The sequence below is a fragment of the Monodelphis domestica genome, chromosome 4, assembly GCF_027887165.1.
Source record: "Monodelphis domestica isolate mMonDom1 chromosome 4, mMonDom1.pri, whole genome shotgun sequence".
Lineage (NCBI taxonomy): Eukaryota > Metazoa > Chordata > Mammalia > Didelphimorphia > Didelphidae > Monodelphis > Monodelphis domestica.
This window is the reverse complement of record NC_077230.1, coordinates 338,828,514-338,849,245: the sequence shown is the minus strand read 5'-3', so window position 1 is coordinate 338,849,245 and position 20,732 is coordinate 338,828,514. Positions and strand designations below refer to the sequence as shown.

The 20,732-nt window shown below is 35.5% G+C and overlaps 1 protein-coding gene across 1 annotated transcript in view; it reads right to left on the bottom strand.

Moving 5' to 3' along the window:
* NARS2 (asparaginyl-tRNA synthetase 2, mitochondrial) overlaps positions 1-20,732 on the bottom strand; it is a 175,825-nt gene that overhangs the window by 41,569 nt on the left and 113,524 nt on the right. The window contains exons 8-11 of the mRNA XM_001377502.3: positions 12,456-12,554; positions 12,309-12,346; positions 8,207-8,273; positions 6,801-6,938 (exon numbers count right to left, since the gene is read on the bottom strand). Coding sequence (XP_001377539.1) covers positions 6,801-6,938; positions 8,207-8,273; positions 12,309-12,346; positions 12,456-12,554 — 342 coding nt within the window. The remainder of the gene's footprint in view (positions 1-6,800; positions 6,939-8,206; positions 8,274-12,308; positions 12,347-12,455; positions 12,555-20,732) is intronic.

Below are 20,732 nucleotides of genomic sequence, written 5' to 3'. Positions count from 1 at the left end.
CTTGTTGAACATAGGTATGCAAATGGAAACACACAATTTGGCCATTTGGCCCTAAACCTATTCATTCAGTGCTGAAAAGCTCAAAGGGAGGCAGAGGAATTCAGTAGCTTTCAACCATGTGATTCACAGAAGTAGGAGTTGAGGAACTACAATAAATCTTGGCAGTCAGTGGAGTGAGATGACAGTTCAGGACTAATGATACTGGTTTAAATTATTTAAATCTGTAGGGGCATATGAACTGAACAAGTGCATTGAAATATCAATACTATCTCTGACGTTTGTGCCAATGGTCCAAGTTCTCAGTGAGATTGTTATGTGATGTTCTTGTATTTATAAAAGGTAGTTTTTATTTATTTATTTAAATTTTTTTATATATTTATATTTTTTATTTTTTATTTTTATTATATATTTATATATATATAATATATATGTTATATATTATTTATATATTTTATTTATTTATAAAAGGTACACAGAGACTGATACACTGTGGTGCAATTGAACAGAAAGGACTTCTCGACTAGCAGCAATGCAATGATCCAGGACGTTTCTGAAGGACTTATGAGAAAGAATGCTATCCACATTCAGAGGAAAATCTTTGGGAGTAGAAACACAAGAAAAACAACTGCTTGATCACATGTGTCAATGGGGATATGATTGGGGTTATAAACCCTAAATGATCACCCTAGTGCAAATATTAATAATATGGAAATAGGTCTTGACCAAAGACACATGTAAAAAACCCAGTGAAATTGTGTGTCAGATATGGGAGGAATTTGGGGGGAGGGGAGGAAAAGAATATGATTTTTGTAATCCTGAAAAAATGTTCTAAATTAATCAATTAAATTTTAAAAAAAGGTAGTTTTCCTCTTTATTACTTCCAAGACTTCAAATGGATTTCATATTATGTGGATCATGATATATTATGATTCCATTTATATGTACAAATTTATATGTATACATTTATATGTACATATTTTACTAAACTGAACGCATGCAAAAATTCCCTTTTATATTCTCTTTTGGACAATTTCCTTTCCTTATCAATTTGAAGAGTTACATACTCACATATGCTCTACACACTGTGCAGGATACACAAGAAAGGGCAGTCCCTACTTTGGAAAAACTTAAAACTTAGTTAGGGAAACAATGTACATAAATATATCCATACATATGTGAAACTATAGAGTATACCTGAGAGTATGTGGTTAAATTCTAGAAGTTTTGATATAGACTCTGAGAGCTACAGGAATTCAGAGACTGAAAGATTCTTTTAGGCTGGATTTCTCAAGGGGAGTTTCAAAGAAAGGTGAAGTGTAAGTAGGAGACTTGAAGGAAATATAGGATCTAGCTTGACAAAAAGAAAAGGGAAATGTATCCAGGTAAGATAGTAAAGGCAGGATCAGGGATGGCGAGTCTACTTCTTAGCTAAGTGGTGCACTGGATAGAGTGTTGGGTTTGGAATCAGGAAGCCCCAAGTTCAAATGTGGCCTCAGTCACTTACTAGTTGTGTGACCCTCAACTAAGCACTTAAACCTCTGTTCAACTCAGTTTTCTCATCTGTAAAATGAGGATAACAATATGCTATTGATATAGCATATATATGATATATTGATATGCTATCATTTATACCCAAGATTGTTTTGAAGATCCAATGAGATAACATTTGTAAAGTATTTAGTACAATGCCTGGCACATATTTAGTTACTAGATAAATGTTAGGTATTATTAATGTGGCTTACTGAAGCTCTCTAAAGTAACATGACATGAATAGTCAAATTTCAATAATTTAGAGTTTTATCAGTGCTTGAGAAGTACTGTTCCTTCCAGCTGTCAATATGTGGTTGAACTTCACTATTAATCAGTTAATCTAAAAGGGATGAAGAAAGTAGGTAAAACAAATCTATTTTGCTGTTCATTGGCTCTGACTAACATTCCATGAATGATAGGGGTAGGAAAAGGAGATAAAACCAAAGACAAAAATGAAATTTGGAATTATTGTAGTTTTCATTTATCCATGCTCAACTATTACAAGTTAACAATAGTAGGGTATATATAAATAGAGAAGATCACCTATATTTGAGAGAAACATTGACCAGAAATAGTATGTAAGAAAGATAGAGAGCGAGAGAGAGCATGTGTGTTGGTAAGCAGAAGATTATGTTTTGATCAAGGAGTCCTGATGAACAGAAAAAAAATCAATCACTGTCAATACACAAATAAAAACCAAATTATAACTGGTTTTAGAAAGAATACTGACTTATACTCAGAAGACTTTAGTTTGACCACTTGCTTTGCTACATCACTGTGTAAGTCTAGACAACTCACTTAACTTCTCTGGGCCTCAAGTGTCCATATTATGGAAGAGCTGAAGAGGTTTGGAATGTTCAGAGTGTGGATTGAGTGAGAGGCAGACAGTTGGAATTGGAGCAAAGGAGCTCGGGAAAGGATCTGGAAAGGAGGGGGACTTTTAATCTGAGATCTCAGGGAGAGAGGAAGTACTCTTACCCCCTCAGGACAGATCAAAAGCCAGTCCACAGAATTAGCCAGGAACATGTCATCTCAAATCCAGGTGTTGCCTGATAGCTTTTTCCAACAACAAAGGAGAGAGAGATATTCTGGTCTTTCTGGACCTGAGGGGTCAAGGACTCAGATGGTCTCTGAGCTAGACCCCTTAAAGACCTTCACCCTCACTTGCCTTACTTGTATCCCTGTCATACCTTAGAACTATAGTTTAAATTAGGATACAAAATAGGGGAAGGGAAGGTGAATTTCTGGTTTTGGTCATTTGGTCAGCGAGGAAGAAGGACCTTTGGGGTTAGAGATACAGGGATTCCTTATATACCTTTACCCGCTCCCCACCTTCTGTGAATTTTAAAACTACTCCACCCTTCTCAGACCATACTTTAGAAGATCTGATTTAGCTATTTCCTGATTTGTAACAATGGAGATAATTGGTCTAACAGAATCAGGTCTTGGGAACTCTACATTGCTCTACCCTACTTAGTTTAACAAGGTCAGGAATGTCTGCACCCATACTCAAGGATTAAGTATCTAAGAAGATGGCCTTCAACAGACATGTGCAGAAAATAGCTGACAGACCCCTGGGCTGTCCTAAGTCAAGCTAAGCTATCATTGTTACAGATGAGACACAGGAAAGTGATATAAAACCATCTATATAGGGCACGTCACTTCCTCTCTTCTCTCTCTTTTCCCGGAGAGGTGGCTCTGGCTGGCAGCGTGCTAAGTATTCCAACATCTTGGCGTGGTGGCAGCTATTTGTCTGGGGTTTGGTGGTGAGTTTGCTCTTGAGCTAATTCAGGTTCAGGCATCTTGGCTGAGCCCTCTTGGAGTTCAGGATGATTCCTTCCTCTTTTACTCTCAAAAACCTTACCTTCCTAAAGCCTCTGGTCTTCCTTCTGGCACAAGCCAGGTGGGATAAATCCTACACTCTTTCCTTCTTCTTAATTTCTTTCCACTATATTAATTAAATCACCATAAATTTCCAGCTGACTTGGGTATTTTTTTTTAATATTTGGGATATCCATGGCGACCAAATAATTAATATAGTTTAGGTTACAATGCTAACATTATCCTTTACACTTCTGCTACCTTAACCAACATTAAACTTAACTTGTTCACAGTCAGATAAAAGGAGCCTTATTTAGGGGACACAAAGGGAACAAGAAACCAAGAGACTGGCTGATCAAGCCATAATCCATCTTGATCTGCCCCCACCCCCCCCAGCGGAGCAGCTTTAACCCAGCGGGAGGTTTTTGCCTGAAGGGGATCTAAGCTTATCAACCATGGGGCATCTTTAACATCACCCATAACATTACCATGAACACCCATGTCAACCTACTATTGCCAGCTCATTCTCTTATCTCTAAGGTTCTTTTCAACTCAGAAATTTTCTGGTCCTAGTTATCTTCATTGGATTAATATAAATATAGATTTTAGTATTTGTATTCCCTTCACATTTTAAAAATTAATGAAATGCAAATTTTCTTATACAAACATATGTATACATTTATATACATAGTTCTATACTGTGGTCAGTCAAGAAGGAAAGACAAAAAGAAAGTAGAAAAAAAAGAATGAGTGAAAAGAATGATCAAGACTGGAGAGAAATGGTAAGAAAAAGAGGGAAGAGAACAAGGAAATAGAAAGTCTCTAAAGTCAATATCTCTGGCCTCTCATTCCCAATATTCATGATGGTGAAACTATGGCATGTGTACGAGAGGGGGCACTTAAAGCCCTCTCTGTGGACATGCGCACCATCATCCCAACATAGAATTCACCAGAGTTTGTTACTAGAAAGTCAGAAGGACACTGAGCCAGGCTGTTCCCTTCCCCCTCTCCAAGGGCTCCGCAGGACATTTCTCACATCACCCACCCCTCTAAAAGATTCACCATCACTGACCTATATTATTCCTCAGATATCTCTCCTATTGAATGACCCATACCAAGTTACTGAGTTGTCTGCTCCAATTACATAGCCCTCCATTTTCCTCCCCTGTAGCCACTAGTGTCCCCAGCTTACCCAATTCTCTTTATTTCCCACACAGTCATCCCAATTCTTCACACTATCCATCCTTCTTTCTGGTAAGCCTAAATATTTTTGACTACAACTTGGCAGGCCTGAATATCTATTCTCTTCCACACAAATTACAACATATCACTACTGAAGTTTTCTTTCCTTCTCTCTTACTGATATAATTTATGTTGTGTGCAAAATGCCTACTCTGCCCGTTTTATCATGAACTTTTGGGAAGAAGAGCTAAGGCAAGGACATGCCTTCGTATCATAACGGGATCTATATTACATTTTGACAGAAACATTTTATTTCGGAGTTGGTGAGAATCTAAACAACAGGGGGTTGGGAAATTATGGCCTCAGGACCAGATCCAGACAAAAATCCAGTTTTCATACAGCTCACAAGCTAAGAATGCTTTCTTAATTTTTTATTTTTAAAATATTTATTTGTTTATTACATTAAAACACCCATTTAACTCAGTCCTTCCCTTCCCTCCATTAGAGAAGGCATCATTTGACAAAAAGAATTGTATATAAAATCATGTTCTACTCCTTTTTATCAGTTCTTTCTATGAAGATGGATGTAAACAAGTCATTCTTCAAACAATATTTCTCTTGCTGTATATACTGTTCCCTTGGTTCTGCTCAGTTCACTCTTCATAACTTCACATAGGTCTTTCCATGTTTCTCTAAAATTAATCTGTTTGTCATATCTTATAGCATAGTAGTATTCTAGTACAATCATATGTCATAAATTGTTTAACCATTCCCGAAGTGAATAGGCATCACTTCCATTTCTAGTTCTTTGCCACCACAAAGAGCTGCTATAAATATTTTAGAACATACAGGTGCTTTTCTTTTGTCCCCGATCACCTTAGGAAATAAATCTAATAGTGGTCATTACTGGGTCAAAAAGTATACACAGTTTCATAACTATTTTTTTAAACCCTTATCTTTCATATTAGACTCAATACTATGTATTGGTTCCAAGGCAGAAGAGCAATAAGGGCTGGGCAATGGTATTTAAGTGACTTGCCCAGGATCACACAGCCAGGAAGTATAAGAAGCCAGATTTGAACCTAGGACTTCCTGTCTTTAGGCCTGGCTCTCAATCCACTGAGCTACCCAGCTGTGCCCTCCCCACCCTTGCCTTTAAAAAAAAAAGCAAAACTTCTTTAAGCATAATTCTGGATTGCTCTCCAAAATGGTTGGATCTGTTCATAGTTTTACCAACAGTGTATTGGAATTCACATTTTCCCACATCCCCTCTAATATTTGTCATTTTGTCCTTTCATCATTTTAGCCAAACTAATAGGTGTGACATGACATTTCAGAATTGTTTTGATTTGGGCTATGGCAGTTTTATTTGTACTAAAACCTTTCAATTTAATGTATTCAGAATGATCCATTTTATATCCCATTATGCTTTCTATCTCTTGTTTATTCAGAAATTCTTCTTCTTTCCATAAGTCTGATAGATAACATATAATCTGTTCTTCTAATTGACTCGTATTTCCCTTTATGCCTAGGTTGTATGTCTATTTTGATCTTGTCTTGGTAAATGTTGTAAGATATTGGCCTATATCTAGTTTCTGACAAACTGCTTTCCAGTTTTCCCAGAATTTTTTACCAAATACTCTGATTTTTAAAATGTTTTCTGCATTTTAAAATAATTGCATTTATACAAACAGGTGGTAGGCAAGACTTGGCTCAGTAGTGTTAAGTGGTTTGTTAACTCTGGATCAAACCAGAAGTGTCAAATTCAAGGCCTGCAACACTTCAAAGTGTAGCCTAAAATCAGTTTTAAAATGTAATCAGGAAATGTATAATAAATAAATATCCAATAAAACACAGATAATTTATGGCAATAGATAATTCATGATTTTCTAAGCCAATTTGCTGCTAGAAGTGATCCACTTCTATATGATGTGATACCACTTGTCTAGTACAACTCAATCATGGAAAAAATAATGATTGACATGAATGAGAAGCTTACTTTGTCATTATGTTTGGGAGAAATTTTATTCATGGATCTTAAATAAGGGGAATTGAGCAAGACCAACAATATTAAATTGACTTGATTGCCACAGGCTAAATGAGATTAATTCAAAGATCAGAATCTATGTGAACTTCAACTTCCTTATTTATTAAATGAAGGCTGGACCATCCTAATTCTGACATTCTATGTTCTAAGGTTCTTTCCCTATGCTGACACCCTATCTTTCTATTCAGGTCTTGGGTGAAAGGCATGTGCCTCATCTTACTGTATGTTGAGGTTCATCTTCATTATCTCGCATATAGAAAGGCTTGAGATCAAAAGGATAGTTGATAACAAATACTGGAATATCGCCACAGTACTTCACTAGGTACTTTTCATGCTCAGTTTGCAGATCGAGACCCCACTGTAATGAATGGGAAAAAAAAGTCACAGTAAGAGAAGGTCTCCACAAAACAAAACAGCAGAATACACTTTTTAAAACATGAGTGACATGAAAAGGAACTACAATGCTGAGAACAAAATATTTAAGAATGAATTTTCTAAAATGGCTGGTTCTCAGCCCATTTAAATCCTACTTGTGTACTTTTTTGAAGGCTCTTGAAAAATAATTAGGAAGATTATCTTGATCTAGCACATCTATTTTAAAGTTTTCATATCTCATTACTCTGGTGGCCCTATTAATTTCTTATTCCCTTTTCTTTTTGGTGGGTTTTTTTATGCTTTTAAACTTGGCAAACCCTTTTTATAAGTTTTTAGTCACCTTTGCATCAAGCTAGACAATTATTTCTTTAATCCTATTACTTCACTGCTTTATTTTTCCTTCTTAAAAGAAGTTGTGACTATATTAATCAAAGCCAATTTATCTAATATTGTTAAAAACGTCATTGAGAAATTACTTTAAGGAGGGAAGGGACTGCCTTTCTTTTTATTAATTGGACCCCTATAGCTTGGCACATGATAGGAACTTAATTAATGTATACTGGATTGGATTGACTTGTGAGTTGAAGAGGACAAAAGATTAATCAGTCAATAAATACTTTTTAGATGCTTATTATTGATAGACCCATAGGAAAGGAAAAGCTAGTCCCTGCCATTGAGGGCTCCCAATCTAAGGTAGAAATAATATGTACAAGGGGCTGAAAATCAGGGCTAGTGGTGTGGGAAATGATGAGCTGGTTGTCCTGGGAGAGGGGGGAGAGAGGGAGAGGGAGAGGGAGAGGGAGAGGGAGAGGGAGAGGGAGAGGGAGAGGGAGAGGGAGAGGGAGAGGGAGAGAAAGAGGGAGAGAAAGAGGGAGAGGGAGAGGGAGAGAAAGAGGGAGAGGGAGAGGGAGAGGGAGAGGGAGAGGGAAAGGGAGAGAAAGAGGGAGAGAAAGAGAGAGAGGGGGAGGGAGAGGGAGAGAAAGAGGGAGAGAAAGAGAGAGAGGGGGAGGGAGAGGGAGAGGGAGAGGGAGAGGGAGAGGGAGAGGGAGAGGGAGAGGGAGAGAGAGAGAGAGAGAGAGAGAGAGAGAGAGAGAGAGAGAGAGAGAGAGAGAGAGAGAGAGAGAGAGAGAGAGAGAGGGAGAGAGAAAATGATTAAGTCCAGGATGATAGCCAGGTGAGAAATAATGAGGTGAGAACCCTGGGAAGACTAAGGAATAAGAATTAAATTTTCATTAGCATGGAAATACTCACCTTGGGAGTGAAGGTAAAATTCTGGGATGCCTTCTTTAAGATTTCTATGGCTTCTGTATAAGAAATGCTGGGGGGAAAAGAGTGGAAGCTTGAGGAATGTTTATGGCATAGACCCCTTTGGCAGTCAGAATGTGAAACCTATAGGGATCTTTCTCAGAATCATGCTTTTAAATGCACAAAATAAAATACATAGGATTACAAAGGAAATCAAAGGTTAATGAAAATAAATTTGTTTTGTTTTTTCTCCATCCAAGTTCACAGACTCCTGCAAATTTATATAAATGTTCTTGGATTAAGCCCCTTTGTACTAAGTGATCTCTCAGGTTAAGGGGTATACTGGAGTTTGAGCTAACTGTTAAACTACAGTGTTAGCACTTTATACCTCAGAAACTGGCAAACACTACAAATCAAGAGCTTGATTTATTATATTTATTTATTATAATATTTATATATTATATAATAATTTATATATTATATAATAATATAATATTTATTATTATGTTGATTGTTTGGACTTAGAGTGATTTTAAAAAGTTAATATTGCAAATTAAACATAAAAATGTGTTATATGTACACTCCCCTTCTAACCCTATCCCTCTCATTCCATAGCCTAGCCAGTTGTTAAACATTTGCCAACATACCATTGCTTAGGTTCTAAATCTAAATTCTTTTATCCTAGTAGGAATAAAATAAAATAAGTTAACAGAGTCTTTACTGTCTTAGATTAGTTAAGTATAGCAGAATCAATAGTAACAAGATATAGTTAGGTTACTTTTGCTCCATCAATGACCCTTAAAAGTAGGCCTCTATCTATGAGAGACTCAGATACGGTCTCCTTATATAGTCAGAATATTCTTAGTATGAAATTGATAAATATCAACAAACATGATCATTTCCATATAAAAAGAAGACTCAAAACTATGAATCTCTAGTGTATACACTAGTGTATAGTCAGAAATTCAGACTGGCAAGATACCACAAAGGTACCACTAATTATGTTACTAGTTTTAAAACTGTTAATGAAGCTAGCTTGTCCAAATAAAATAATAATGTATGTAGTCTAACAATGGAAAGCATGTATAGATTACGATTGTTTCTGAGTCCAAAAAATCAGTAAAAAAGCTGGGTTTCATTAGACTTAAAATTAGTGAGTCAGTGAAATATAATATCAAGATTATTTAAGGCTGAATAGATTTTTTTTTTGCTTTAAAATGGTAGTCAATAATTCTTTATTTCCCCTATCCTAACCTAGTAAGCTGAATAATAAAATTTTAAAAATGTCATCACTTTATATTATAGAAAACACCTCCTAAATTACTAAAACACTACCTTACAAATAATAATCTACAAAATTCCTATGCTTGAGCTACAAATATATAGATGGCCTAAATAAGGTTAAAATAGGTAAGAATATTGTCATCAATAAACTCAAAGAGGGTGAGAATGCCATAATCTCCAGGATTACTTCAGAATCTAATGCTCTAATAACCCTACTGCTTCTGACTTACCACACTGTATCACCTCAGCTGCCTTCTCAGCTTTGTAAGTTCCCTCAGTGCCTGCTGACTTCTCACCCTAGACCACTTACTCCCATGTAGCATTGGTAAATGCCTCTAAGAACCTCCATCTTGAAGAAGGGCATCGATCAGTCATTCTTCATTCCTCTCCCAGCTCTGCTTTTGACTTTCTATTATCTTTCTAGAATGGGTATCTCTACCACTCTCCCAAAGCCTGTCAGCTTTTTAGCTCCCATTATGTCTTCTCCATTGGAATGGAAATTCCTTGAGGGAAGAAACTATCTTTCTTTTTGCTTCTGAGTGTATCCCTAGGACTTGACCCATAGTAAGTCCTTAATAAATACTTGTTTACTGGATATGACTATTTCTTTATTTTCAATCCATGATTCTATTCATTGGATAGGGGTGAAATTATTATACTGTCTCTAGTTTTTCTACTGTACTTCTTGGACATCTCTAACATGCCTCTGGAAACCTCATCATCGTGCAAAGTCCAATCAGCTTTGGTACTCATATCTCATCAGTACTCTCTAACCAGACCATAAACTGGAGCCATGAACTCTTCAACCTCCATTTAACAAAAGGGAAGAGGACTCTCCACATTTCCCACCCAGATGCACTCATCCCCCCCCACCCTCCTTTTCGGCTTTCTTTTATATTTAATCTTCCTCCATTAAAATGTAAGTTCCTTGAGGGTAAAGCCTGTTTTTCTTTTTTGAATTTGTATCCCAGCAATTAGTACAGTGCCTGGCATAAAGTAGATGCTTAATAGTAACTCTGGATCCTATGCAGCAAAGAAAACATTGGCAATATTCTCTTATCCTCAAAAGCTTTCACTAGCTTTCCATTGTCCTTTAGCTCAAAACCAATATTTCCAAGTTCCTTCACTATATCCCTACTAACTAATCTTTCTTCAATGGTCTACTCCCTCATTTATCTATTTCAGGTAAACCTCCAAACGCATTCAAAATAACAATAAAAAAATAAAATACACGTTAGTCGATTTATCAAGGCAGGCTCAAGATTTATACAAATGCAATTTATATAATACTCTTTAAGACAATAAAGAATTAAAAAACTAGAGAGGTATGTACTATGGAATGGCCAGGTCAATATGATAAAAATAGGATGCTAACTAGCTAAATTAACTTATAGATTTAATTCTTTATCAATCAAGCTTCCAAAGGGGATGCTTTATGGAGACTGATAAAATAGTAACAAGAAATAGGAAGATAGCATATGAAAAAATATAACTTTTATACTTTACTTTATAAAGTAGTAATCATCAAAATTATTGGAATTATTATTAGAAATGTAGGTAATTGGAAAAGACTAGAAAAATAAGAAGGGGATAGGAAAACATAAAAATAAAGGAAGTTAACAAAAATAAATACAAATAGAATTTGAATTCTTCCCCAAATGTAAATGATTTTGATTACAGTACTCTCTTCAACTGGCTTCATTCAAGATCCAGATCAATATCACATGCTCATTACTATTAGATAATTTAGATGACACAGTAATGGCAAATAACGAAGAAAGAACAGAAATTTTTTGAGGTACAAAAATATACCTATTAAATCAGAGAAAGGAAATTAATTTTACTGTTAGTGTCTGGTGGGAGGATGGCTAAAGAAAAGAAAGAATAAAAAAATAAAAGTAAGGATGAAGAGAAGATTATATCAAGATGAACTAGTTTTGAATTGTTTTTTTGGGGGGGTGATGCTACAAGTACTATAAAGAACAGGCATTTTACTTGTCAACTTGAGTTTTTTTTTAATCAAATTAAATTTTGATCATCAAAAAGATTTTATTATCTTAAATTGTTTTTAGTTTTTAACAATAATTGGGTTCTATTTATTAAAGAATGGCTAAACAAGTTGTGAACCAGGAAAACAATGACAACAATCCTATAAATGAAAAACACAATTCAGAACAATTTATATTGACTGCACTAAAATGATAATGACTAAGCTTGGTCTCAAAGAGAATGCATATCCCTTTTTTCTTTTCAGAAGTAGAAGATTACATATATGGAACACTGCAAATAATGATATACTTGTTTTGAGGTAATGATCAGTTTTTCTAAACTCTTTCTCTTTTTTTATAAGGGATGGCTCTCTGGAGGAAGAGATAAATTGAGAATGTAAATGATATAAAGCCAAATACATTAATATTACTTTTTTTAAATAAAAGATTAAAATAAAGATTATAAAATAACTGGGTACATCAGTTAAGTTGCCATTAAAACCAAATTGATCCAAATTATCTTATATTGAGGTGAATCAAGGTTCTTACAGGCTATTAATGGAGGTGAAAGTTCTGGCAAATCTCACCAAACGGGAAGGCTTCAGTTTAATAGCATGAAATCAGAATATTTTATCCAAGGTCCAGGACAGTTAAGTTTTGAGAGATTCATCATCAGGTAGCTGGCCATTAAGTGATAAAATATTTTGGACACAGCAACTCATAAAACTATCAACTAAGGCATAGAAAAGCTGTTATCTTCATTGGTGGAAAGATGGCATACAATTGAACAAATCTTTAAGTTATTTAGATAATACATTTAAAATCTTTCTACTTACATTAAAAACTTGTTTTTCAGCATTTGTTCTACCTTGTCCTTGTTAATAAAAAAAAGAAAGAAAATTTTTTCTGTTAATGTAAATTGCTTAGTAGGAAACAAGGCTTAAATTTTTCCAAAAAATATTTAAATATTAAATACTGATTACCTTTTGACCAGGAGCTATGAATTTATGCAAAAGCTCAACATCCTCTGGACAATTTGAGAGAACAGTCTCTGTTGTAGTCTTGAAGAGTGTCTCCATAATCTAGAAAGAAATATCATAGAATTGTCTGAAAGAGACTAACTCAGACTAGAAAAGATAGACATTAATATTAACCGTATCTCTAATTTCTATAATACTTTAAGAACAAAGTACTTGCTTTACAAGAATCCTGTGACATAGGTAGTATGTTACTATTCCCATTTTTTAAAGAATCAAAAAAGTGAAATCATTTTGCTTAAGGTCACAGAGCTAGAAGGGCTTGATCTAAACCTCAGTTCCCCAATTCCAACATCAATGTCTTTTCACTAGAGCCAGGCTTCTGTGTTGAAAGCTATAATTTTATATTTTAGAACATCAGTACTTCCAACTCTTGCATTAACTGCATATACAGCAAAGGTCTCTGATTCTGAATGAGTTAAAGGAAATTAGAATTGCCTTGGAGACATTAAAAGCAAACTTTCCAGAATCTTTGATGACTGTAATAATCAAAATGCATACTGAACTCTAAGGGTTTAGTGATTCCAAGGCCAGTTCCCTGAGTCTGTACACTGTGAAGCAGGCCAGATGTTACTTTATCTGTCTTTTAATTGTTTCTCTAGGTTCTCTCTAGCTTTATTTTGAAGTAATACTTTGCTAAACAGTAATAATAAGGTAAAATAATCTTCAATTGTATTGGTATAAAATAGTGTTTTATCAGAATAATCAATGGAAGAACTATAACAATATCAGTTTATAATTCTAAAGGGCTTTAAGGCCTATAACAGTGATGGCAAACCTATGGCATGGATGCCAAAGATGGCACACAGAGTATTCTGTGGGCACGTGGCCACTCCACCCCCCTGCCAAAGTTTGTTACTAGAAAGGCAGAGGGACTCAGGCAGTGTTGCTCCTCTCCACCTCTCCACCATGTCTGATGACATTTTTTTACATCCCCCACCTCTCAGCCCAGTAGCCCAATGGGAATGCACTGGGGATGAGATGGGCAGCTCAAAGGAGACGGAGCTGGAGGGGAACAGAGAGCTCAAACCATTCCCCTCCCCATCTCTATACTAACTGAGGACATTCTTCACTTCCCCAATCCCTCTATGCCACAGCCCAATGGGAGTGCTTCCTTCCTCCCCTATGTGGGGTTGGGGGGTGAGGCAAGGCATGGGCATGGTATGTAGTCTCTGGGGGTGGGGTATGGCACTCTTTCTGGGGGGGGGGAGAGGCAGGGCCTGGCACTCCATCTCTATAAGGCTCGCCATCATTGGCCTACAGTATATTTATTTTCCTCATAAGATACTGTGAGGTAGGTAATATAAGTGCTATGACCACTTCACAAGCTGTGGAAATTGAAGCTGATAGTAAATTATTTAGTTGCATTAATTAATTAATTAATTAATTTAGTTAGCTAATAAGTATCATAATCAGGATTAGAATTTAGGTCTTCTGACTCCTAACTCTACAGACCTTTTCACTATACCAGTTTATGCAAAAATAAACAATGCTTAAGACATCCTTACACACACACACACACACACACACACACACACACACACACCCTTCTTCCCCACAACTACTCACTACTGTCAACAATCAAGTAAACAGCTAAAACTAATAAATGAATGAGATCTCTGGGGGCACCAGAAAACTTTAGATATAGGATTAATGGTACAGTATACAATAAGAACTATGAGAATGGCTAGAGGGGCAGAGCCAAGATGGAGGAATAACAGGAAGTACAATAAGCTCTCAATATCCCCCCCCCCCAAAAAAAAACCAAATTCTACACCATTAAGGTTTGCAAAGCACTTTACATACTATTTCATTTTATCTTTACAACAAATCTATGAGGCAGATTTTACTATGGGGTAGCTAGGTGGAACAGTGGATAGTCCTGGGCCCAGGAGAGGGAGAGAGTCATTTTTCTGAGTTCAAATCTGGCCTCAGACACTTACTACCTCGGGCAAGTCACTTAACCTCACTTAACCTGCAAAATGAGCTGGTGAAGAAAATGGCAAACCACTTTAGTATCTGCCAAGAAAATCCCAAATGGGACTATGAAGAGTTAGACACAACTGAACAAATAGCAACAAAAGATTATATTATCATTCTCATTTGAAGATGAGGAAATTGAGGCTCAGAAAGGTTATATTACTTTGCCCTCAGTCATTCAACTAGTTTCCTAATTTACTTAAGTCTTTGCCTCACATTTCCTCATCTTTATAACAGTATTTCTTGTAGTATGTACTGCTTAGGGTAGTACAAACATTTCTTCCAAATCTAAACAATAAACATGAGCTATTATCACTACAATTTTCCCATCAATGACCAGTATTATTTCACATTCATGAAATTCTGTTATGGTGATAAAAGCTTTTATTGTTTATATTTATGTACTCAAATTTTTAAAAATATGAATATGAATTAAAAAAAGAAATTGTAGAAAGCAAAAGCATCTACTACTAGAATTTCTTTATTGAGGAAATGTTGGTAATAATAGTCCAGGTACTACCACCCCCAGAGTGGGACTGTGAGAAATTTGTAAAGTGTTATATAAATATGAACCATTACTATTTCAACATGGTTGCTTTTATTTCATATTTTTCCTGAGGGAGAAATTTTTTTTACAGGTTTTCAGTGAACTTTTTCTTTTTCAGAAAAGAATTTTTCTGAACAATGAAACAATATTTCATTTCATTTGGAGAAATTATGAAATTTTACACATACAGAGGTCTGCTTAAGCATAATGTAAAAATAGTACCAAGTGCCCAGTCTAGTAAGTGTTATCTACAGCTACCTCATGGTGAGAAACACCTTTCTTCATATAAAAAGCAGATGAAAGGGTCACAGAGCAGCAGAAACAGCAGGGACCTTCTACCCAATCTACCACTAATCATCTGTGGGATCCAAGATATATTACCTTCCTTTTAAGAGCCTCTGTAAAATGAGAGTTGGAATAGATGAACTTTTAATTTTTCTATAAGTTCTGAGAACTATGATTCAGTGATTACTTACTTGATGTATATTTCTAGGGTTGAGAGCAATCAATAAGGCTTTATTTTTCAATTAAAAAAATTTTTTTGTACTTATATAAATCCATGACAGGTTACATTAATATCAACATAAAAGTACCAACTTTGCAGGCCACTAGGCATATTGCAGTATAGGAGATGTTTTGATACAAATTAAAGCAATTAAAACATTTTTCAGAATTGGCAGCAATTTCACAGGTCATTTATCAGTTTGTAAGACCTACCTCACTGGGTTACTGTGAAGCTCAAATGAAATATTGTATGTAGGTAAAGCATTTTGAAAAACTTAAAGTACAACACAGATAGGACATTATTACTAAATATTGCAATCTATTTCACCCCATATTTGAACAAGAATTCCTTCCTAACAAAAGGTCATCTAGCTATTAGAAAAACTTCAAATAACTTGCTCTTTGCCCTACTCCTAAGCCCACTCATTCCTCTCTGGAGTTATACTGATTGTTAGCAAGTTTTTCTTTACATAGAACTTCTAGAACAATGGTCCCTATTCTCACAAAATTTACATCCCAAAACATGCAAAATGATGTGTGAAAATAAGGAACAGAACAGATAGAAAGAGTATAGCAAAACTCATTCTAATCAAGATTCTCTGACACTAAATTTAGTGCTCTTTCCTCCACACTTTCTTTGCTTCCTGAAGTTATTTATTTTCAGCTGTTAATCAATGACTTCTTATAAAAGTGTCAGAAGAGTTAACAAGGGAAATAAGCAGATAACCACACACCTATATGCACGGTTAATTAATTACAGATTAAGCTAACTCATTTCCTCTCATTCTTCTAAGTGGTTATACAACAAAGCTTCCCCCCCCCCCCATTTTTGTACTTGCTTTTATTCCTTTAGATTTTTTAAAATTTATATTTATTTTAAGTATTACATAAGGGCAAGAAAGGTTAAGGAAAAGAAGTTAAAATAGTAGGGTAAAATAGACAGAAATATATGTTGAATGATTCTCTTCTCCAAATAGGTATGTCATAGTTCAATTTAACATTTATTGTCTTCTGTACAAAATATTACAGTAGTTTCTGGGAAAGATACAAATATAAGACAAGCCTGACCTCTTGGAGCTTTCAGTCTATAAGGAAGAAACATACCAGGACACAAATGCATTCAAAACAAAGTTGAATGAAACGTGGAATGAGGTCTCCAATAAATAAAGGATATGAACAAAAGGTTCTCAAAAGAAGAAAGGCAAACTAACATCCATCTGAAAGCTGCTCTAACTCGCTAATAAGAAGAAAAATAATAAAAAATAATGAGAAAAATTACCTCATACTCAAAAAATTGTCAAAGATCAGAGAAGATTAGAATATTAAAGAAATGGTGGAAAGATGGGCATTAATGCCATACTGGTAGAGTTAACTGGTCTGACCATCCTAGAAAGCAAAAAGTAATGATTTGAAGGCAGTTACTAAAATGCTCATTCCCACTAACCCAGAAATTCCAGTGCAAGGCATATATCCCCAAGGATGTTACTGATAAAAAGACAGGTCTGATATACACTAAAATATTCCTAGTGGCATTTTTTAAATAGTGGTAGTGAGCTAGAAATAAAATGGATGCCCATTGATTAGTATGCAGTGCAGAGTATAATGGAACATTATAAATACAAGGTAATATGGGAAAACTTGCATGAAGTGATATAAAGTGAAATAAGTAATCAATATTGACAATGATCAAGAAATCAATATTGACAATGACTACAACAATATAAACAAAAAGATAAGTTGAAAGTGGCTACCAGAAAAACATTATGAATATTTTTGGCTTTAAAGAGGAGCTGAGACAGCCCCTGTCCCTGCTCCTTTGTGAAGTGAGGGGCTGTGACAGTGGAATACTGCCTATGAATGACATCACATTTCTTCAATCTGATGGGTAGACTTTTTTTACTTTTTAATAATTTTTATTATTTTTTCTCACAGAGATGTATTTGTTGTTGTTATTTTTTAAAATAGAATTTATTCCCAGGTATCTTAACCCCTTCCTTTCCTCCTGGTATCACAGAAGGCATCATTCAAAAATAACAATAAATGTACATTAATATATTTTATGGCTTTTGCATTTGTTTATCATTTCTTTCTCTGGAGGTAAACAATCACAATTCATTCTTCAAATATTAATTCGGTAGCTGTATATAACATTCTCTTGGTTGCACTCATTTAATTCTCTATTATTTTGTGTAGGTCTTTCCAAGTTTTAAAAAAAATTAACCTGGAGACAGGCAGGTGGCTCAGTGGATCCAGAGCCAGGCCTAGAGACAGAAGGTCCCGGGTTCAAATATGACCTCAGATACTTCCTAGCTGTACAACCCTGGGCAAGTCACTTAGCCCCTATTGTGTAGCTCTTACCTCTCTTCAGCTTTGGAACCAATACTCAGTATTGATTGTAAGACAGGTAAGGCTTTTTTTTTTTTTAAATTAACTTACTTAGAATACTTAGATATTTAAGTGATTAGCCAATTGTCAACAGAAAGTAAGTGTGAGAGGTGAGACATCCTGGTTCTGAGGTCAGATTTCTATCTAACAAAACTGCCTTTGAAGTCATTGATAAAAGAATAAAGAGCATAGGGGTAGGTACAGGTGCTTGGGGGACTTAAATAAAAATATTCCAAGATGGAAGAGAACCATTATTGTCTTCTCTTTGGTTTTGCCCATTCAGTTGGTTCCAAATCCCACTAAATGCATTCTCATGTAGCTCATATCTATCCATATTTTCCAGAAGAATAGTGGGAAAGGGTTTAACACATACATCACTAACACCTGTATAAACTTTTCTGTGGATAAATGATAAATAACATGAGAGGAAAATGATGCCTATTTTCAGTCACAATCATGGCATTAAGTACAGTTGTTTAATTGTATTCTGAGAATGTACTTTGATGGGTTTAGTTTGTACTTATCAGTAGGAAGCAAAGACAAGATGTCTCAATAAAAAAGTTCTTAAAACTCTGCCAAAAATAAAATGAAATTGATGATTACAACAATCACAAAATAGTCTTGCCATGAGATGATGTGTTTGCTCCAGAGTGGTGGCAGTGTCAGAAGACAGGAGAAGGTATATAAAAGAAACATTATGGAAGCAGAATTGATAGGACTTGGCAGCAGTGGCTATGTGCCTGGGGAATAAGAGCTTAAGGATACCTAGATTGTTAACCTGAGTGGTAGGGAAGATAAAATTGCCCTTGACAGTAATAGGAAAGTTAGAAAAAGGGGAAGATTTTGGGGGAAAAACAATACTTCTGAAAAAGATCAAGGTGTTTAAGTGAACTGCACAAGGCAAGGCTTAATGTGGCAGTCAAAAACACCTAATGCAATTGAAGGTATGTGTTAAAAGGGACAGATTTTAGAAACATAAGTGATAGGATAGCCCTATTGTATTCTACCTTTGCCAGATCTCATCAGGAGCACAATGTTCAGTTCTGGGTGCTCTGGCTTAAAAAAGGCCTTGAGTCTGTAATATGAAGATTGGCTGAAGGAACTAGAAATGTTTAGTCTGTAGAAAAGAAGACTTTGGGGAACAAGACAGCAGTCCTCATTATCTGAAGGGCTGATTGTGTAGGGGAGGGATTAGACTTATTCTGCTTGTTCCCTAAGGACAGAAGTAGGAACAATGGGGTGAATATTGCAAAAATAAAAATCTAGGATACTCATGAAAAATGCTTTAAAAATTCAAGCTTTTAAAAAATAGAATGGGTTGCCTTAGAGAGGTTGTGGATTTCTGTTCCTTGGAGGTCTATGAGAGGGTGAAGAAAAGAGAATAAGCTTTTATTAATCACCTGTTTTATGCCAGGCACTTTGTTAATTACTTTCAAAGATGTCATCTCATTTGATCTTCACAACAATCCTGTGAAATAGTTGCTATTATGATCTTCATTTTATAGTTGAGGAAACTGAAGAAGATAGAGAATAAGTGACTTGTCCAGAGTCACACTAGTAAGTGTGTGAAGGTATATTTGAACTTAGGTCTTCTTGCTGCCAGGCCCAGACCTCTGCCACCTAACTGTGGGGAAGATGAGGAGGAAGGGAAGGAAAAAAATAATCATTTAATCAGAGCCAAGATGGCAGAGAAGGTTAAGGGACCCATTTGATTTCTACCAAATCACCCTCCTAAAAGCAGTAATATAACACCTTAAGATGAATTCTGGAGCAGCATAACCCATGAAAAGACAAATTAAAGTAACTTTTTAGCCCAAAACAACTTAGAAGGTGTGAATCTTAAAAACTACTCAGACTGTACCTTAGAAGATTTGATTAAACTATTCCCCATTTTTAACAACAGAAAGTACATGATCAGGAATGTATTGGGAACTTTTAAAATTACTCCACCCTACTCAGATAGTGCCTTAGGGGAAGATAAAGTTGCAAACTCCTGATTGAACAATGAAAAGTCCCTAACTCATGTTTTATAGTAAAGCCAGAACCTTAAGCTAGGTCTATTTTTAGATCTAATACAAAAAGGTGCTAAGTACCCATAAAGGTTAAATTAATCACTAAAAGGTCAAGCAACTTACAAAAGGCAAGCTTAATAAAAAGAGGTGTGAAGTACTCAGTAGATTTTATCTAACCAGAGATGGTGAGAACAAAAGAAGATGAGAACTAAGAATGGGCAGTCCTGGGAAAAAATGTCTACTGTGATTGGTAGATGTGAAAATTTAGGGGAAGTGACATAAGAGAAAATTTCTTTAAAAGGAAGGGGCTTATTGAATTTGAAAAAAAAATGTAGTTGGAGTTTGGTAGTGGGAGTTCGGAGTTGAAATGAGGACTCGAGCTTGCTTGGAGACGATCTTGTGGTGAGTGATAAAGACTGACTTGTTCTCCCTTAGGCTCAGGCCTAGGATATTTTGGCCTAGGCCCTTTCTACTGCTTGGCTATTCTCTCTCTCTCTCCTTCCCTTAATTCCTTCATTTATATTAATTTAAAATCTCCACAAATCCCAGATGACTTGGGTATTTTCATATTTGGGAATTTCCCATGGCGACCACTTATTTTTGATTTTAAGTCAAAAACACTAAAAATTATCCTTTACAGTTTGGCCAAAACCTTTAAAGAGTTTGGCATTTACAATTTTTAACATTCCCAAAGTTCAGCATGAGGGATCTAGTGGATGAGGGTAGAGTTAGAGCACAATGTACCAGGACAGGTCCCCAAAAGAAAACAGGAAACCAAGTAGCCAAGGCTTCAGG